This window comes from Azolla caroliniana, unplaced genomic scaffold, assembly GCF_043228905.1.
Source record: "Azolla caroliniana isolate FFs.n. ecotype wild unplaced genomic scaffold, voAzoCaro1.0.p SCAF_11, whole genome shotgun sequence".
NCBI classification, from domain to species: domain Eukaryota; kingdom Viridiplantae; phylum Streptophyta; class Polypodiopsida; order Salviniales; family Salviniaceae; genus Azolla; species Azolla caroliniana.
The window spans coordinates 15419747-15437038 of record NW_028230446.1 but is presented as its reverse complement, the minus strand read 5'-3'; the positions used below and the strand labels follow the sequence as shown (position 1 = coordinate 15437038).

Below are 17292 nucleotides of genomic sequence, written 5' to 3'. Positions count from 1 at the left end.
TTCCGTACGAGCTCCGTTCAGGTGTGAAATAAGGACCCCTCCGCCCTCCCTCCTAGGCATGTGTGAGTGAGCTTTCCAGTGAAGCGTGAAAACAAGACACATGGTTTCGTTCAATTGAGCTTCGGTCGAGCTTCATGGGCAAGAGATACGAGCGAGAGAGGGAAAACAAAGCACGAGGCTGTCGAGCATAGTGCAAATGAAAAAAGTGAGAAGAGGGCATGAGCTTGGTTTAGAGGAGGTACTGATAGGTGTGGACATATGGACAAGCAAGCTGGGACAAAATGAACTAAGAGGGCGTCCTGGAGCTTGACGAGTAGCATGTGGAATAATGGACCCCATGGCACTCAACCAATCTTTCGAGGTAGAGATACAGAGATGCTCCAAAACCTTAGTGAATAAGGTGAGATAGAGATATGATATATATGTACATACATACATACATGATACATACATGATACATACATACATACATACATACATGCTCACATACATACATATATCTTCCTTCTCTTACTAAAGGAAGAAAAATAAGGAAAAAAGGAACCCTCTCTGAAACCACACACACTCACACACGCACATTTCTTTTTTCTTTTGGAGCTTTTCAAGCTATGGAAGATCGTTGCAGGCCAACAACAATGGGATCAAACCCTCCCCATCCCTGAATAATCTCTTGTTTTCTTTCTTTCAGAAATTAGGGTTTTTTCTTTCGCACCCATTTGCTGGTATTGTAAGAGATCAGGGCGGAGGAAGGAAAGCATCGAATCAAGCAATGGTGGGCTTACAGTGGAAATGAAGAAGAAGAAGAAGAAGAAGAAGAAGAAGAAGAAGAGGTAAGTGAACAGATCGAAGACATATATTTGTTTTCATTTCAATACAAAACAGGAGAGAGAAAGAGACAGAAAGAGGGAGGGGAGAGGAGACAGAGGAAAAAAGAGAGATCGAGAGAGGATGGATGGAGATAATAGAAGTGATAGAGTGAAGGAATGGGAAGATGGTTTACCTAGTGTAGCAGAGCTAACCCCTCTATCACAGTGCCTCATATCCCCACAGCTTGCCTCAGCTTTTAGTATAACCTCAGACATACCTCCTTACCATATCCTTGCAGATGTAAACAAAGCTTCCCAGTCCATTGTTGCCATCCTCAGAGGCACCCACACCTCAGAAAGCCCTAACCCTAACAATCCAAATAACCATCCTTTTAACCTCAACCCTAGAAACCCTTCTAACTCTAACCCGAATAGCCTTGGCCCTAATTACCCTGTTAACCCCAATTTCCCAAAATCTAGAAACCCTAATCCCAACCATCCTGTAATAACGTCTGGTGATGTCAATGATGGTGAGTCCCGATACCCCTTCGATAGGGGTGTTCAGATGGGCATCAACCCCGGACATGACCAAGACCGAGACCGAGACCAAGATAGAGACCGAGACCGAGACCACGATCCCCAACCGGAGGAGGTGGATTCTTCAGTGCCCGAGGAAGCAAATCCAAATGATGACTCGTCGGCCCGGACACTCAAGCGGCCTCGTCTAGTGTGGACACCCGAGCTTCACAAACGGTTCATAGAGGCGGTCGGCCATCTCGGCATCCACAACGCCGTCCCGAAGACCATCATGCAGCTCATGAATGTGGAAGGGTTAACCCGAGAGAATGTCGCGAGTCATCTTCAAAAGTATAGGTTATATCTCAAAAGGATGCAAGGCCTCTCTAGTGAAGGCCCTTCATCTTCGGATTACATCTTTGCATCGGCACCAATGCCCCCCGGGTACTATGCTGGTATGGAAGATGTTGTGAAAGCTTCAATTAAGACATTAGCACCACCACAAGGGCCTCTTCCTATGGTTCGGGGTTCGAACCCTACCACACCCGCCATTGAGCCTTACCCTTACAATGTATTTGCCCCTCCACCACAAAGATTCATTCACCCCGACCCTCATCATATGCACGGTGCCACCAGACAACAACTTCAGAACCACCCGAATCCTCATCAAGTTCTTCGCTCATTCCCAACAGGAAAGTGAAAAATTTCCCTTTTTTTTTCTTTCTTTATCGCGTATTCATCGTATCGATGCATACATTCCGAGGTATCAATGGAATGGATAACTAAATAAAAGCAAAATTTGTTACTTGGGCTTCCAAATATATAGACTCAAAAAAGAAAGGTATATCAGGATTAGCTGGTTAGAGCCTCTTTTGAGTATTGTTATTATTATTGTAATGATAATAATTTTTTGAATAAAATGCTGACAAAAACATATCTTTATTCTGGTATCTTGCCCTCTCCTGAGATAGGATGGGCTTCAGCTCACTTCAAATTTGTTAGATTCATTGCTACACGACAGTGTTATCAAGGTTTGAAGAGAAGGCTTTTGTGCTCAAATCTGGTTTAGTCTGGATCAAGTTAGAAATATTTTGTTAGGAACAGAAGCTATGCAAAACTGGAGAGTGAATTTTGCTTTCATTGTGGGAATGGATCTAAAAGAATTGGGGTTAAACAAACCAAGCATTCAACTAAATGATTGAAACCGTTGTGGATTTATTGAAATTCAAGTGACTTGGTGATTCTATTCTCATGATAGGACTATGGTGGGAATTCCATACAGGTTTTATGTCAGAAATCTGCTTGTTGATTAGTTTTTCATGGCATTTTATAATCACTGATGAGTTTTACTTAGTATTAGTCATATATACGAGAATTTTCAATATGTAAGACCTAATATTTCCATCCCTTAATACCACAACTAGAGAGTGAGTGAATTAGAGAAAAAGAGAGAGGGAGAGACCAAAGAGGTCTTAATTAGTTCCTGTGGTTGCTTGGTAGACAATGAAGATAATATGCAATCTTCCTCTACATTCAGCATGTTCACATAGTTATATTATTGGGATTTGATCTCACGTTTCAAGTTCATTGCAATACAATGTAGTAGGCCATGGTATTAGTGAGAAAATTGATAAGATTTGAACGTGGAATCTATAAATGAATCAAACTAAACCTTAGGATTTATCACTTGAATGCATAAAAAATGAATAAAGAAAGTTCTTTTGTAAAATATGCACATGTTTGAGGAGTTCCTTGGGTACCCACCACTAAGCAAATGATAACATACCAAAGGGAAGGAAGTTAGTGTTGGAAAGAGAGACATGAGCCTTTCCATACCCTTGGTTTTCTTGTTTTAATCCAACAGCATAAACATCTCCATTGTTAGTGACAATGGAAGTGAAGAAAATCCAACAATAACATGTACAACCTTCACTCCCACTCCCACTATTGTAATCATTGAAACATGAACCGGGCCACTAGTAGCTGCTTGAACCAAGAAAGATGGGGTTGAAGATTACATCTTTAGAGTTTGTTAAAGTTGAAATTGAAGTTGAATTTAACAATGCCACCGAAGTCGACTTTGAGTTATTTTGTATTCAAGCACTCAAGCATTGTATTCTTCTACAACAATGAGCACTATTGTCCCCATGCAATAATGCTCTATCGCAAGCACTATTTGTTGTGACCCCTTTCCCCTCAACTATTATGCAAAAGTATGGCAGAACCCTCTAATTCTATCACGGATGACTAGCCATGATGAGATGGGTGTGTGTTCACACAATGACGAGCTCACCATGAGAGAATTCTTTAACCTCTCTCGTGCGGAGCTCAACACGTACTCATCACAAGAGCTCAACATAAGGTTTACATGAAGCAAGCATCACCCAACAAAAGGGGATTGGATTCGTAGATCTACAAATGCAGGTTCAAATCCGACAGCTTGCCAAATTTTGATAATAACCTGTCTTTATATAATTGTAGAAATTTACTACCTTCTTGTGGGTTTTGCACAATGAACATATCATTGGTTGGTTCTATAAGTTAATCTGATGTGCTTCTTTTGTAGACAATCCCATTTGTCACAACCATTGTGAGATTTGTTAATGTTGATGTATAAATCACCCAAATACCTTTGAATATGTGAGAGTATATAATATATTGGCAAGTTTTTCCATGTTTCCAACATACACAAGATTATTTATTTGAAAAACTTCAACATCCTAGGAGACGTTGATATTCTTTGTCGTGATCAACTAGGGAAACAAGTTGCTACAATGTTATTTAACTATATATCCTTACAATGTGATTTAACTATACATCCTCAACATTCTGTAGAAAATATTGGTCTTCTTGGGCATTATGACTATGTTTAGAAAGGCAAGTTGTGACATGTTTCATATTCTTAATGAAGAAAATTAACAATATATAATGTGATTAGCTAAGAAATCTTCCATCAAAGAGAAATGTTCTTTAAGTTCTTTGTCATTATGGCCTAATCTCAAGTTTGTAACCCACTTTATATTATTCCTTAACAAATTAGCAAAAAGTAATACAAATTGATTCAACAAGATAATTGAACATATGATGACATTTTAATTTCTCTCCCTATTTGATATGAAGTTCAAATACGACCATCCCAACAATGCTATAATCATAGTGTGATTGACAATGGTATACACAAACTTGAATATATCCCACATCAATACAATATTCCCACAACTTCTTGCAACTTCCAAAACCGACTTAAACAAATTAGTGCAATGTGTCTTGAAATATACCTTCTCAACATTATGCATGTGTATCATTTAAACATAAATCATATCATATATCTTTGTTCAAATTTTACGTGCAATCAAGTTCAAATACATATATGTGTACATAATACATACATATAAATGCACGCTTACACATACCTCAAAACATTCATCCATCCATACACACATACACAAATACACGTTATGTGTTCATGAATATTTACATGTATGCATGCTTTGTTTTTTGTATATGTATTTATGTATATGAACAACTACAAGAGCTTGAACTCAACAATGAACATCATTCTAAATCGATAATCATGAAAGTAAAGGAATGTACACATGGCTATGTAAGAACTCTCAAGTTCGATTCTGAGGGAGGAGGTCTACAAAAAGATCCATCCATCCAGATCGAGGGGAACATGCCATTCAGGAGGGCAATCTTGATGAATCACTGGCAAGAAGATGTTTGTGTAATAATTCGATAAACAGTCAGAGGGGGTTGATTCTAACTCATGTTGGGACTAAGGTTGGGATGTTCAACCAAGGGCTATTCTGAAATACTAGTAATTTGGGACCCTTTGTAATGGACATGGCGTGATCCTTATGCGGGTCAAGGAAGCAAAGTCATCCCTTTCTTCCAATTCACGACTAGATTGGGTCGCCACATTCTAGCCGCTCAAACCGCTCGAGAGTCGGCTGCTGCAAAGGTCTGGCACACATATCATGTTCCTCACACAATTATCACCATGTTTTGGCAGAAAATCTGGAAACAAGAACACACAAGGTGAATTACTACATTCCAATGGCTATTAATACATAAGCCACTACCGGTTGGAGTGTGGCAACCTTAGCTCTCCTAATTGTGTAGCGTACCCAAATGCAACAAAATCAATCCGACACGCTCTTTGGGATTGCCCAGAGACCAATCGAATATAGCGGGGGGTTGGCCGCCTATTGCAATTATGCTAGGTGCAAAGCGCAATCAAGTGGGAAAATGTATGTTGGTTATCATGGCAAGCCCCAATTGATAGGTACGAACATCAGGAGGAGGAGATGACTTTGGTGATAAGAACAAGAGGTTCTTTTTTCCACCATCGGCACTATCCACTCAGCTCTTATTAATGCCGAATCTCAAGTTGTGTTGGAATTGGTCAACCCAATAACTCTCTAGATTCTATGGAAACAATAGTGTAGACAGTTCTTCTCCAACCAAACCATGCATCCAATAATGTTAATGCAAGAGATATGGAGTGAAGTTGTAACCACTCTAAAGAGCCAATATGATAGCCTTAAAGGTGGCTCCAATGGAGTTAAAAGACAACGACTAGCCTTTATCCAACAACGGTCATCCTCTCCCTTTCTTGAGTCTGTGGGTATCCACATAAGATGGAACTATCGTGTCCCTACAGGGATTTGTATATAATACTCTCATCTGTAATATTTTATAAAATAATGGAAGAAGGTTTTTTTGGAAAAAGAAAAGAAAAGAAAAGGAATGTCCATATGTACATATGAGTGTATAATAGTATATAAAATATCGATATATTTGTGTATTTCCAATAAAACTTCATTCGTCTTCTAATTCCAACTCTAATATACATTTCCATTTGTAATTAGCCAAACTTATAGGAGAATGGTTTTTTAATTGTGGGTGTTCTTCTACCTACCTAGCCCTATGTAATGTGATAATGGTATGCGGCCTCTATTTATGAATAAATAAGTGTACCTCAACGACAGATAATTATGTGTATAATTCATGTGATTTTGAACAAGGCAAAAAGTTTTTTTTTCACCATTGTGTCCATGTCGAAAAGCGTACAAGTCATGATCTACATCAATCAGTTACAGCTCAAACATGTGAATCAAACAAAAGTTCTCAACTTATGCGAGTATGCCTACTGGGCTCTTCGATTTTCTCAAATCATGTTTGCATAATTGGCCCAAGTGAATTTTCACTTATTTTTAATAGCAAATATACATAGATAATTTGGCTATCACCCTTGGAGGCCAGATATGACTTATGGACCTGAAAGGAAACATTTCATGTGGTGTGTTGTATGATTTGATTAGTGACTCTCATGGCTCAACAATTTTATAAATGAACGTGGCAAATCGTGAGTGCAAATCGAGAGATATGTGTAGGGATAGGTTTGAGTTGACAACGTTGGGAAGCAATACCGAATATTATCAAAGGTGGAATGTTGTTGTAGAGAGTGATGCTCACACTTACAAACCTGTTTAGGACCCTCTATGCAAATTCAACGAACTTCCTCACTTGTGTGAGTTACATGTATTAAATGTTGGCAACGGTGGACAAAAGAGTATGGTTTTATAGGTTGGTACAATAAATATGCATATAATCTATATTAAGCATGAGCATCCCCATCTCTTTGAAGTTGTGACACATTGGTGTTACAAAAACAACCTTATTCATCGGTAAATATATTGAAATGATTGTAATACATCCCATTTTCCAAACCATTTCCTCGCATATTGTATCCGCCCATAACTTCATATTTTGCTTTTGTATGCCGTAAAAAGTTGCAAACATTAATTACTTCCTATGAAATTTAAGCAAGGGAATATGCGTTTTATCTTTTAAAAAATCTTAAGCATGTACATTATCTTAACGTAAAGTGATCTACTCTTGAGAAGTAGGAGAATGTACGTATGTCATCTATATATTGACCCGAAGAAACATCATAAGAAATCAGTTTTAGACATTTTCAAATTTGTTCTAAGTGGTGTTACATATGTTACCATCCCATACTTTACGCCATAAAAAGGCATTGATGTCACCAATATAACAAAGAGATATTTGTGGAGAACATATCATTCAATTGTCTTCCATTGCATATGTTCTCAAATGCACACCTAGCCAACCCTCCTTTGAGCTTCCAAGCAATGAGTAACACATTTATTTGATCTATGATTGGATGGAAGGTATTTGAAGCATTCTAATAATTCAAGTACTCCCTCATAATCAATGCATGATTTGTCCTTATTTTTTGTTTTCACAAGGATAACCTTAGTTGTATATCTATCGAGAGTCAACTAACTATGCATGCACAAGATTTCCAAGTCACCCATACGCTTTTGTGCATCTCTTTGGAGTGTTTGTTAAAAGCACCACATCAATCTAGTTGTAGCAAATGCATTGTAACTTTATTCCCAATGGCAGCCTATTTAGAGCCCTTTTTTGTGTAAAACCATTTGTTCCAATTTAATAGTTAAAAAATCAAAGAGAAATAATATAAATGCGAACGCTTTTAAAAGGTCAACCTAAGATACCAAACTAGAGTTACAAGAAAAACTATTGAAAGGAATGGGAATGGGGATAGTCTATTCCATATCCTACACTAAATCCAAAAGATTTTCAACAAGGACATTGTTTGCCACACACAAACATGGGCTGAATTCCAAGAACATGCACCAAGATGCACGCCCAACTAATTCTGAAATTGTTAGACCAACACATCTATCATGCCTTCAATTTGCATGGGCCATGCAGGGGTGCAAGCGTCCAAGAGTTGCAAGATGAAATGTTCGGCCCGTTGATGCGACGGGCCTGAAAGAATGCTCCCTTGCATGCATGCAATGCCATATATGTATACCCAATCTTCTGCACCACCCATCCTACACTTACTATGAGCAAATGGAATGGAACCGTTACAAAAAGCACACAGATCATTACCCCCAAATATAATTGCGTAGACCCATTAACAAGCAGCATCCGGTCCGGTCCGACGATTAGCATGTCATCCACATACAACAACAGTATCAGGAAATTGCCTTCGTCAAATTTCTTCACGAACACGCAGTGGTCGGCCTGTGTCTTGTGGTATCCTTGGTCTGTCATGATGGAGTCGACCTTTCGGTACCATTGTTGGGGAGCTTCCTTCAGTCCGTATAAGCTCTTCTTCAACCAACATACCAGGTGATCCTGACGAAACAAGGTATAAGGCACGAGAGTAGTAGATCAGATGCCCACTGGAACGTTTCTTTATTTCTGTGTGAATGCCCTTGGGGCCTTTTTTTCCATGGCCTTCGATGGTATTGTGCTATGTAGAGCGCTTTGGTAGCTCACATGATCTGCTCTGATACACCACACACACACACATTAGTTTTTTAGTTTCCTCCATTTTGTTTCATTATATGTGGATACACACATATACATAGACACATACATAGACACATACATAGACACATACATAGACACATACATAGACATATACATATACATATACATATACATATACATATACATATACATATACATATACATATACATATACATATACATACACATACACATACACATACACATACACATACACATACACATACACATACACATACACATACATACACAGATACATATACATATACATATACATACATACACATAATAACTCAGATAAAAAACAATGTAAAGAAAGAAGGGGATTCCTGTCTTCTCTTGTAAACCATCCTCCTCCCTCCTTCACACTCTGTTCCTCTGTTCCTTCCTCTGTTTCTTTCCTCTTTGAATCAATGGAAGCAGAGATTCATCATCACCACCACCACCACCACCATCAGCACCCACGTTCCCTCGAAGAGATTTTCAGAGATTTCAAAGGCCGTCGATCTGCTCTGCTCTCCGCTCTCACCAATGGTAACCAATTTTTTTTTTACAACTTAACTCTCTCTTTCTGTCTGTCTGTCTGTCTGTCTGTCTGTCTGTCTGTTTTCATCCCCACCTCTACTCTGTTTTTCTTTTCCCATTGTTTCGTTTTAATTCATCTCCTTCTCTCTTCTTCTCTGCAGATGTCGACGATTTCGTCAAGCAATGTGATCCAGGTGGGTGCTCTCTTCTCTTCTTCGTTTCCCCTGCGGAATTGGATCCTTATCCATCTTTTCCCTCAAGAATTTGTGTTCTCGATGTGGATTTCTCTTTTTCCTTTCTGGAGGATTTAGCTTGCCTGCTGATTGGGTTCTCTTTCTGTGGGATTTGAAAAGGGAGTGAGCAAGAAAGAGAACTTCATGGGTATATAGTAGCTCAGCTGGGAAGATTTTGCGGTGGAGGGAGGAAGGGGTTACGTGTTCAAGAATCAAAACCCTAAGTTTTGGATGTGTTGTCTGGTGAAATTGGTTTGTGGTTTGAGCTTTGAACCCCAGGTCTATGGTTTCATAAAGGATATGGCTTCTTTAGCCCTAGGGTACAACCCTTAAGAGCGAAAGGTGGTAATGGTGATGTATTCTCGTCCTCAAAACACCGGTAGAGCATGACCCTGTCTGTGTGTTTGAGAGAGAGAGATATATATAGATTTGTCCAAAGCAGTTGTAGCACGGTTGATAAGGTTATCTGGCAGAGCCTAGGTCATGTGTCAAAGCCCTGGCATTCCACAGTGGCTTGTGGTAGTTTGTCAGTTATTTATTTGATTTGGGAAATTGATATAACTCCGTCACACAGATTCTTTATCCTCTCTGCTGGACCAAGGAGCTGTTGTGTACATGAAGGTCATGCATTCAAAGCCTATGCTTTTTGCATTGTCATCTTGTAAAGTAGTGCTTTTAGTGAGATTTGAATATTGTAGATACCCTGATAGTTGAGAGAGAGAGAGAGAACGAGACCACACTTTGACAATAATGAATCAAGACAGACAACACTGCAATGAGAAGGTTATCATATGGTGACCCGAATGTCATGTGTTCAGCCTTCACATCGGTCAATGACATCTGGTAAAGTAGTACAAGGATAGTGAGATTTGAACCCAGGTGTATGCATTCATAGAAACTTCTTGGCTTACCACTAGGGTGTAGCCCTAATAAAAACTGGCTTATTACAAGGGTATATCCTAAGAGAGACAGAACGTACACGCTTGATTCACCACATTTTACTTCATTCATGTGTTTTTTTTGCAGGGAGAGAGAATTTATGCCTGTATGGTTTCCCAGATGCAAAATGGGTGGTGACTTTACCAGTAGAGGAGGTGCCCTCGGAGCTTCCAGAGCCTGTGTTAGGTATCAACTTCTCGCGTGATGGCATGGATCGACATGATTGGCTCTCACTTGTTGCAGTTCATAGTGATTCATGGCTCCTTGCAGTAGCCTTTTTCTATGCTGCAAGGTTTGACAAGGTTGAAAGGTATGTTGTGACAATTTTTCAAACTGTGGAGTTCTTATCGTTATGTCGTATCATGAGAAAGCTTGATCTAGTTCAATGATATCCAATAATCTAGTCATGTGTAATGATTTATTCATATGTAAACAATCAGATGAAAAGCAACTATCTAGCGGGAATGGTGAAATCACGACTTTTGATGTGTTTGGAAACAGGAAAAAGCTATTTGGGCTGATAAGTGATCTTCCCACGCTATATGATGTGATGATGGAACGGAAACCAGTTCGAGGCATGAGCAACACCAACAAGGCAAAGAGCTCCTCGGCGGTAAAACCGGTAATAAGATATATTTCTATGTTCTCACTACATTGCCCAATAGAAATGTTATCTGGTCAAAAGGTATCACATTCTCTTAATTACATGATTAACCTAATAAACATGGTTATAAGAATCTCATCATCAGACCAGGCCCATAACCAAACAAGTACTTAGTATTATTGTCGGAATTGCAGCAAAAGCCGATTCGACAACCTCCTCCGCCATCATCGAGAAAGACTGAAGAACCAGAAGAGGAAGAAGAAGAAGAAGAGGAGGAGGAAGAAGATGAGCATGAGAATGCCCTCTGTGGGAAATGTGGTGAGAATTATGCTTCAGATGAATTTTGGATATGTTGTGACGTTTGTGAGCAATGGTTCCATGGGAAATGTGTGAAGATAACGCCAGCAAGAGCTGAGCTCATCAAGCAATATAAGTGTCCATCATGCAGTACCAAAAAGCTGCGATTATGAAATGGGCTACTGTAGGTTTGAACATGTCCTATGAGGGTATAAGGTACACAGACCAAAGGTAGAAGAAAAACCCTAAAAAAGTATACACATCCCTTAGATCTTGGAGATTGAGAGAAAACAGATGGGTTTGCAAAAGGACTGGGACTGAAAGTGAAATTTCATGAAAGTGTGGAATGTCACCCAAAAAGGTTCACATTCACACATTTAGCCTTTTGGTCCTTTGGGATGAAACACAGTATGGTTAGTTGAAATGTATGGCTCTTTCTTTTACTCTTTTCTTCTTTCTTTCATATCACTTACATTGTTAACCAAGAGATGCTGGTGTATGTCCAATGATTGAAATTTCAAAGGATTTGTCAACAAAACAATAGTGCATTTGTGTTACAGGTATAATATACACATGTTTATATCCTTGTGCTGTGGTTAGTAATTGATAGCTTGGATAGTATGTCAGTTTTTCGAAGGGTAATAGAGGATTCAAAGTTATCTTTATGATGGCCTAATGATCTTAATCTTAGTTCTGATATTTTACTACCTGTTGCACTGATCTAGGTTTGTCACCTTAGCCAAAGTCTAGGATTGATTGCGCCATCAAAAGGATTTTGGTTTTTTTATGTATGGACTAAATGTTATCTCATGCATAGCCAAATTTGATTTATGAGAAGTAATATTGTTGAAATGGTTAGAAGGTAATAACACACACAATACTGTTAGATGATGTGATGTATACCCTCTTCAGTCTGTCTGAAGAATCATACATTCAAATATAGTGCTCTATATTGCAAATGCCTTAAATGTGATTGCTCATGTTTCACGATAATACATCAAATGAAATGCGATGAAAGTTTTACTTAATGATGTATTGGAAGAACGCGTGTGAAGTTTGAGAGATACTTTGGATATGCTTGAGCAAGTCAATTGCACATGGCAGAATAAAGGTTAGTAAGTGCAAAGTAATATGTATCTCAAAGTTTTTGAAAAGAGGAGCAGAAATATTATTTGGTGCTATAGACAAAGTGATTCTTGTGAGTTGACACCTTCCCTTGGAATTGGAATATTTTAGAACATCATGCAATATCATAGATTTAGAGGCTATATGGATAATGTTAAATAAGCTGATTGTACACCACCATAAGCGAGAGACAATTATAGTAATGCCAAACAAATGAGAGGAAACGATGGGAAATACATGGGTTTGACACTTCACTGAATGTTAAGGCCTCACACTTTAGGTTCTAGCTATATCACCTGTGGGTTCAGGTTTTCCCTCATTTCTTGCACCTTGACAATATCACTTAAAGACGAGAAAGAAAAAAGGTAAATGGAAGTAGAAGCTTTACTCTGCTCATGACTTTCTCCTTCGGCTTGTACCATTGATTTGCGCAATCTTTGATATAAAAATTTGATACATCATAATATCCTCTCCCTATCCCTTGGCACGTGACTTTGGCAAAGTTTTGTTCAACTATATGTAACTAGCCCACCAAACTTTCTTTGACTTTATTGAACTTTCAACTTGCTATAACTATTTTGCCCTCTCGGTGATGTTAGTATTATTTTCCAAGGGTTAGCACGCGACTCTTAGTATTCCTTTTCTATGGACTTCTTTTTACTCAAGATCCTTATAGGAGCTTTTTTTTGCGTTCAAATGTTTTCAAGACTCGAACCAATTTGATATAATAAATCCAACCTAGCACATAAGATCACATATGTTGATTGATTTATGGTAGACCTTGATCATCCCTTCTTTATGTGGTTATTCTTGCCTACTCTAAAGAGTCCAGGAGATTGCATTCCCCTTCTGTTAGTTGTGTATGTTCTCTGATGGGCCATAGTAGTTTTTAAAATAACTAAGTGTTGTGGTGGGAATAAGGGGCCATATTGCATCTCTATCTACTACTAATTTGTAATAGAGCAACTTTGTGTGCCCATAGTTGGTTACTTGAATTGTCGATTAAGTTTCAATGTTGCATAGTAAACTTTCTTTGCAACTACATCACAACTATTACGACAATATTTTTTATATTATTCTATGGTTTTTCAAAGACCATAGTATTGCATATATAGCGAGTTGTTCAATACATCCATGTAATGAGTTGTAGTTAATTGTTTACATAATGTTGTAATGATGATCTTGTAAGATTAACATTCTTTCCAATTGCATCAAAATGGTTAGGTTCATACTCGAATAAAATCACTTGATAATGTTATCTTATTGAATGTTTTGGATAATTCGAAAATGGTCCCATTATAAATTCAAAAAAGCTAGAAACATTCAAAAAACAATGTTCATTTTAACATGTTATATATACATCTGACATATTTGTGACACAGAAATATGGAGTTCCATTACATGGCATGTATATGTAATATCAATGAGTCTCTTGGAGGTTTTAACTACATTAAGCCAATACATTAAGACATGGTAAAGTTTTCTTTTCACAAATTATTGCCTGTATCCTCAAAAGATGGAATATTAACCATGATAACATGGTGGTCAAGTTTGTGCTTTGTAATTGAAGGATTGTGACTTCAAACCTCGATCAATGGGTTCAATATCATACATGTTATAGAATATTGTTACAAGTTTGGGTTGATATCAAGCAACTCCTTGTTTCTTTATTTCAAATTTTGCTCACAAAAAATGGCTTCACAACTTTGGAATTGTCACATTTTCAACATTAAAATGAGTAAAAACCATTGCATGGCCCTCTAAACAAAAATGCCTATATCGATAGAAATGGCTTAATACTACAATATGTATCCATCATGTTTCCAATTGAACGGAAATATGTTGAAGATGATATTGTGATAGTGGTTTAAAGGGTATGCACAGAGTAGCACCCATATTGGAACAAGACAAGTCGTTCAATGCTCTCCACCTTGTTTTATTATTGCAAAGATGGGATCCAAAAGACATAAGCAATAACCTGTTCAAAAGGAGGAGTACCTGTTCAAAAGGAGTATGGGTCCTTCTTGTTTCCTTTGGACTTCCATTGTTTTAATATATTGCTTCATATTATCAATTACCATGCTTGTTAGAACATATGATTTTGTTTGAATGTGTCACATGATTGTAACATATGTAGCATACCATACATCTATCATATGTGTTGGATCTTGACGTCTCTTTACACACTTTTATTACACCTTTGTGCCAAAGTGCACATTTAATTCAAGGGCTCGCTAGCAAAGTTCTTGAAATACTTTGATCAAATATATTGAGAAAGCATGGAGACTATGATGGCGAAGATAGATCACAATGCAAGTTGCAAAAAATCAAAGAAAAAGAAGCAAAAAGAGGAGGATTTAGACGGTTGTCTTGCCAAGAAAATGCCAATTATATTTTTTTCCCATCTTAAATATAAACCTACAAAAATGGGTCCAATATTTTGTTACTATACAAATGCAGTACTACAATATCAAATACGTGTGAGTATTAGAAATCCTTTTTAAATAACTATAATGTGGCATTAGTCATCAATTTTAGGTTCTTAATACTTACTAATTACATATATTTACAATTCAAAATTAAGGGTCTAGTGTATGGTCTTTTTAAAGTAGAGATGTGATAAAAATATCAAAATATGTTTGTACGCGACAACAATTTAAACTATCAAGTGTCTACGGACCATGACTATTTGGAACCTCTCTATTGACGTGATAAGAATAAGGTACATTGAGATTCAAAGCATTGCTAGTTTCTTGTGCCATTTACCTAGTCTTTGTACACTATTATATTTACGTAACTATCATATTATTTTAATAGTCAAACATACATATAATATGTAGTTAGTGCGAGGTTTAGTGTTTTTTTTTTCCAAAATAAAGCTACTTTCCCATTAGTTAGGAAGGATTATTACAAGGAGACTATACAAGGAAGCTTATACACAAAACGGGGAATCTCCCTCCGATCAAGATCAAGAAAATGAGACTACTTACATAGTATTTCAAACCGACGACCTAAAGTAAGTAGATACCTATAACTAAAAGCAGTGGCCTTTAGTGTCGGTCAGTATGAACAGACTCCATGAGGGCAATTGGACAAGGTTTACAACCACTCCAATGACGTGGCCACTGCCCGTTTGCGCTTTTGGCAAAAATGGCAGAACACACCTATGGTGATGCTAGGAGGAAGTGGCCAAAGGTGGAACTACCAACCCCCACGTTGGTTGTTTCCTTCTCACAGTGTGAGGTTTAGTGTTATTTTGTTAGGGTATACCGTATACCCATGGTTGTCAAAAACTTCTTGTTGTTTTTTTAAGTATTTATAATCGGGGAATTTGAATAGGTTACTAATTTGTCATGAACATTTGTGATGCCTTATATAAACCCATTCCAAATCAAAATGAAGCACACACAATGATGATGCTCAAGCCAGTATCATGGTAATTTTGTAATCTTTATCATCTTATTCTATTAAAGCCATGTTACATAGAGTGCACTTAGTCCTCCAGAATCATACAAAATTTGTGCCTTTTGTATATGCATCCAAATAACATACTCTTGTATCTGCAAATGAGATTCTTAGCACTTCCATTTGCATGTACTTGTCTACTGACCTCAAACACTATATCTCCTCGTGTGTTGATCTCCGTGGAGTGGGCCTCTATATCCTTCTTGAATTTTGACAACATAAATATCCTTTTACAATATACATTACATGAAGCACATGAGATAATCTAATTGTTAAGGAGTTTATCATGTTGTTCTACATTTGTAATTGTTTATATGCTTCTTTCTTTATATTGTTTGTTACCATTGGTTTATGCATCGTAATATTTTCAACCCTTGGGTCATGAAAAAAGTAAGTCCAGACCCAAGTTCGTAAAAGCAAACATTTGTGGGGATGTTGATAATATCTTACATTATGATTTAACACGTGATATCTTATTATATTCAATATTGCCACATCGTTCTTGCATACAATTGTCGTTATGTATCCAAGTTTTTGCATGGAAAATTACTCATTAAGGTGAAAATTAGTTCGTTTTCAATGTTTCATTAATCATTTTTAATATGAAATCCTTGTAACCGATTTAAGAGAAAAGCTCTTAGATACTTGAAGTACCAATTTGGCCAATTTAATGTGTTTGTATCTTTAGGATCTCATAAAAAAATGTTAGTGGTTTCTTCTCATTGATATAATGTAATCGCAAGCGTGTCAGTGTGAATGCATTTCAACTATACTAAAGAGCTCTACTTGGCCTTGAGCCTTGTTACAAGAAATAATGTCATTTTCTTTAGTTTTAACAAACCTTATATGGATTAATATTTCCAATATAAATTGGTCATGGACCAAATGAAGAGAAGAAACATGGTCATATTATAAAGAGCATTGCGATTTGAGATGGGGCGTTGGGGCACAAGTGATGAAAGTGGTTGACTATGCACACTTTGTGCTAAACAAGTTCAAGAGTTTGAGCATCACACTTTGATACAATTCTTTGCCTTTGATCATATTCGACCATGCTTTCCACACATCTTCGACCAAGCCCAATCCTTGCACAAATTTCTCTCACAATCACAATGTGCACTCTCGATTGCAACATTCATTTGTAAAGTTCTTGAACATTGAGAGTCGCGACTCACTTTCACACTTATCACATGAAATGTAATATTTTTGGTCTCATAGGTCATATTTTACCTCTGAAGACAATAAAATAATCTATCTATCTATATCTCAATACAAGTAAAAAATGTCAAAACATATCCAATCACACCTCACTACTCCCTTGACCCTTGGCTATGAAAGAGCCTTAACACTACTCCGAACTAGCTCGTGCAAGTTAGGTGTTCAGGTACGATCATGGCATCAACAT

General features: G+C 37.5%; 2 protein-coding genes across 2 annotated transcripts; both read left to right on the top strand.

Annotated features, from left to right (window-relative positions):
• Window positions 1-562: 562 nt before the first annotated feature.
• On the top strand, window positions 563-2619 carry LOC147857963 (transcription factor LUX-like). The gene has a single exon (XM_087327639.1). It carries the CDS (start codon window positions 949-951, stop codon window positions 2020-2022), a length of 1074 nt encoding a protein of 357 aa, XP_087183765.1. The 5' UTR covers window positions 563-948; the 3' UTR covers window positions 2023-2619.
• A 6448-nt stretch (window positions 2620-9067) lies between these two features.
• Window positions 9068-11740, top strand: LOC147857962 (PHD finger protein ALFIN-LIKE 2-like). The gene is made up of 5 exons (XM_087327208.1): window positions 9068-9233; window positions 9386-9418; window positions 10484-10706; window positions 10898-11018; window positions 11195-11740. Exons 1-5 carry the CDS (start codon window positions 9113-9115, stop codon window positions 11468-11470), a joined length of 774 nt encoding a protein of 257 aa, XP_087183334.1. The 5' UTR covers window positions 9068-9112; the 3' UTR covers window positions 11471-11740.
• Window positions 11741-17292: the final 5552 nt, after the last annotated feature.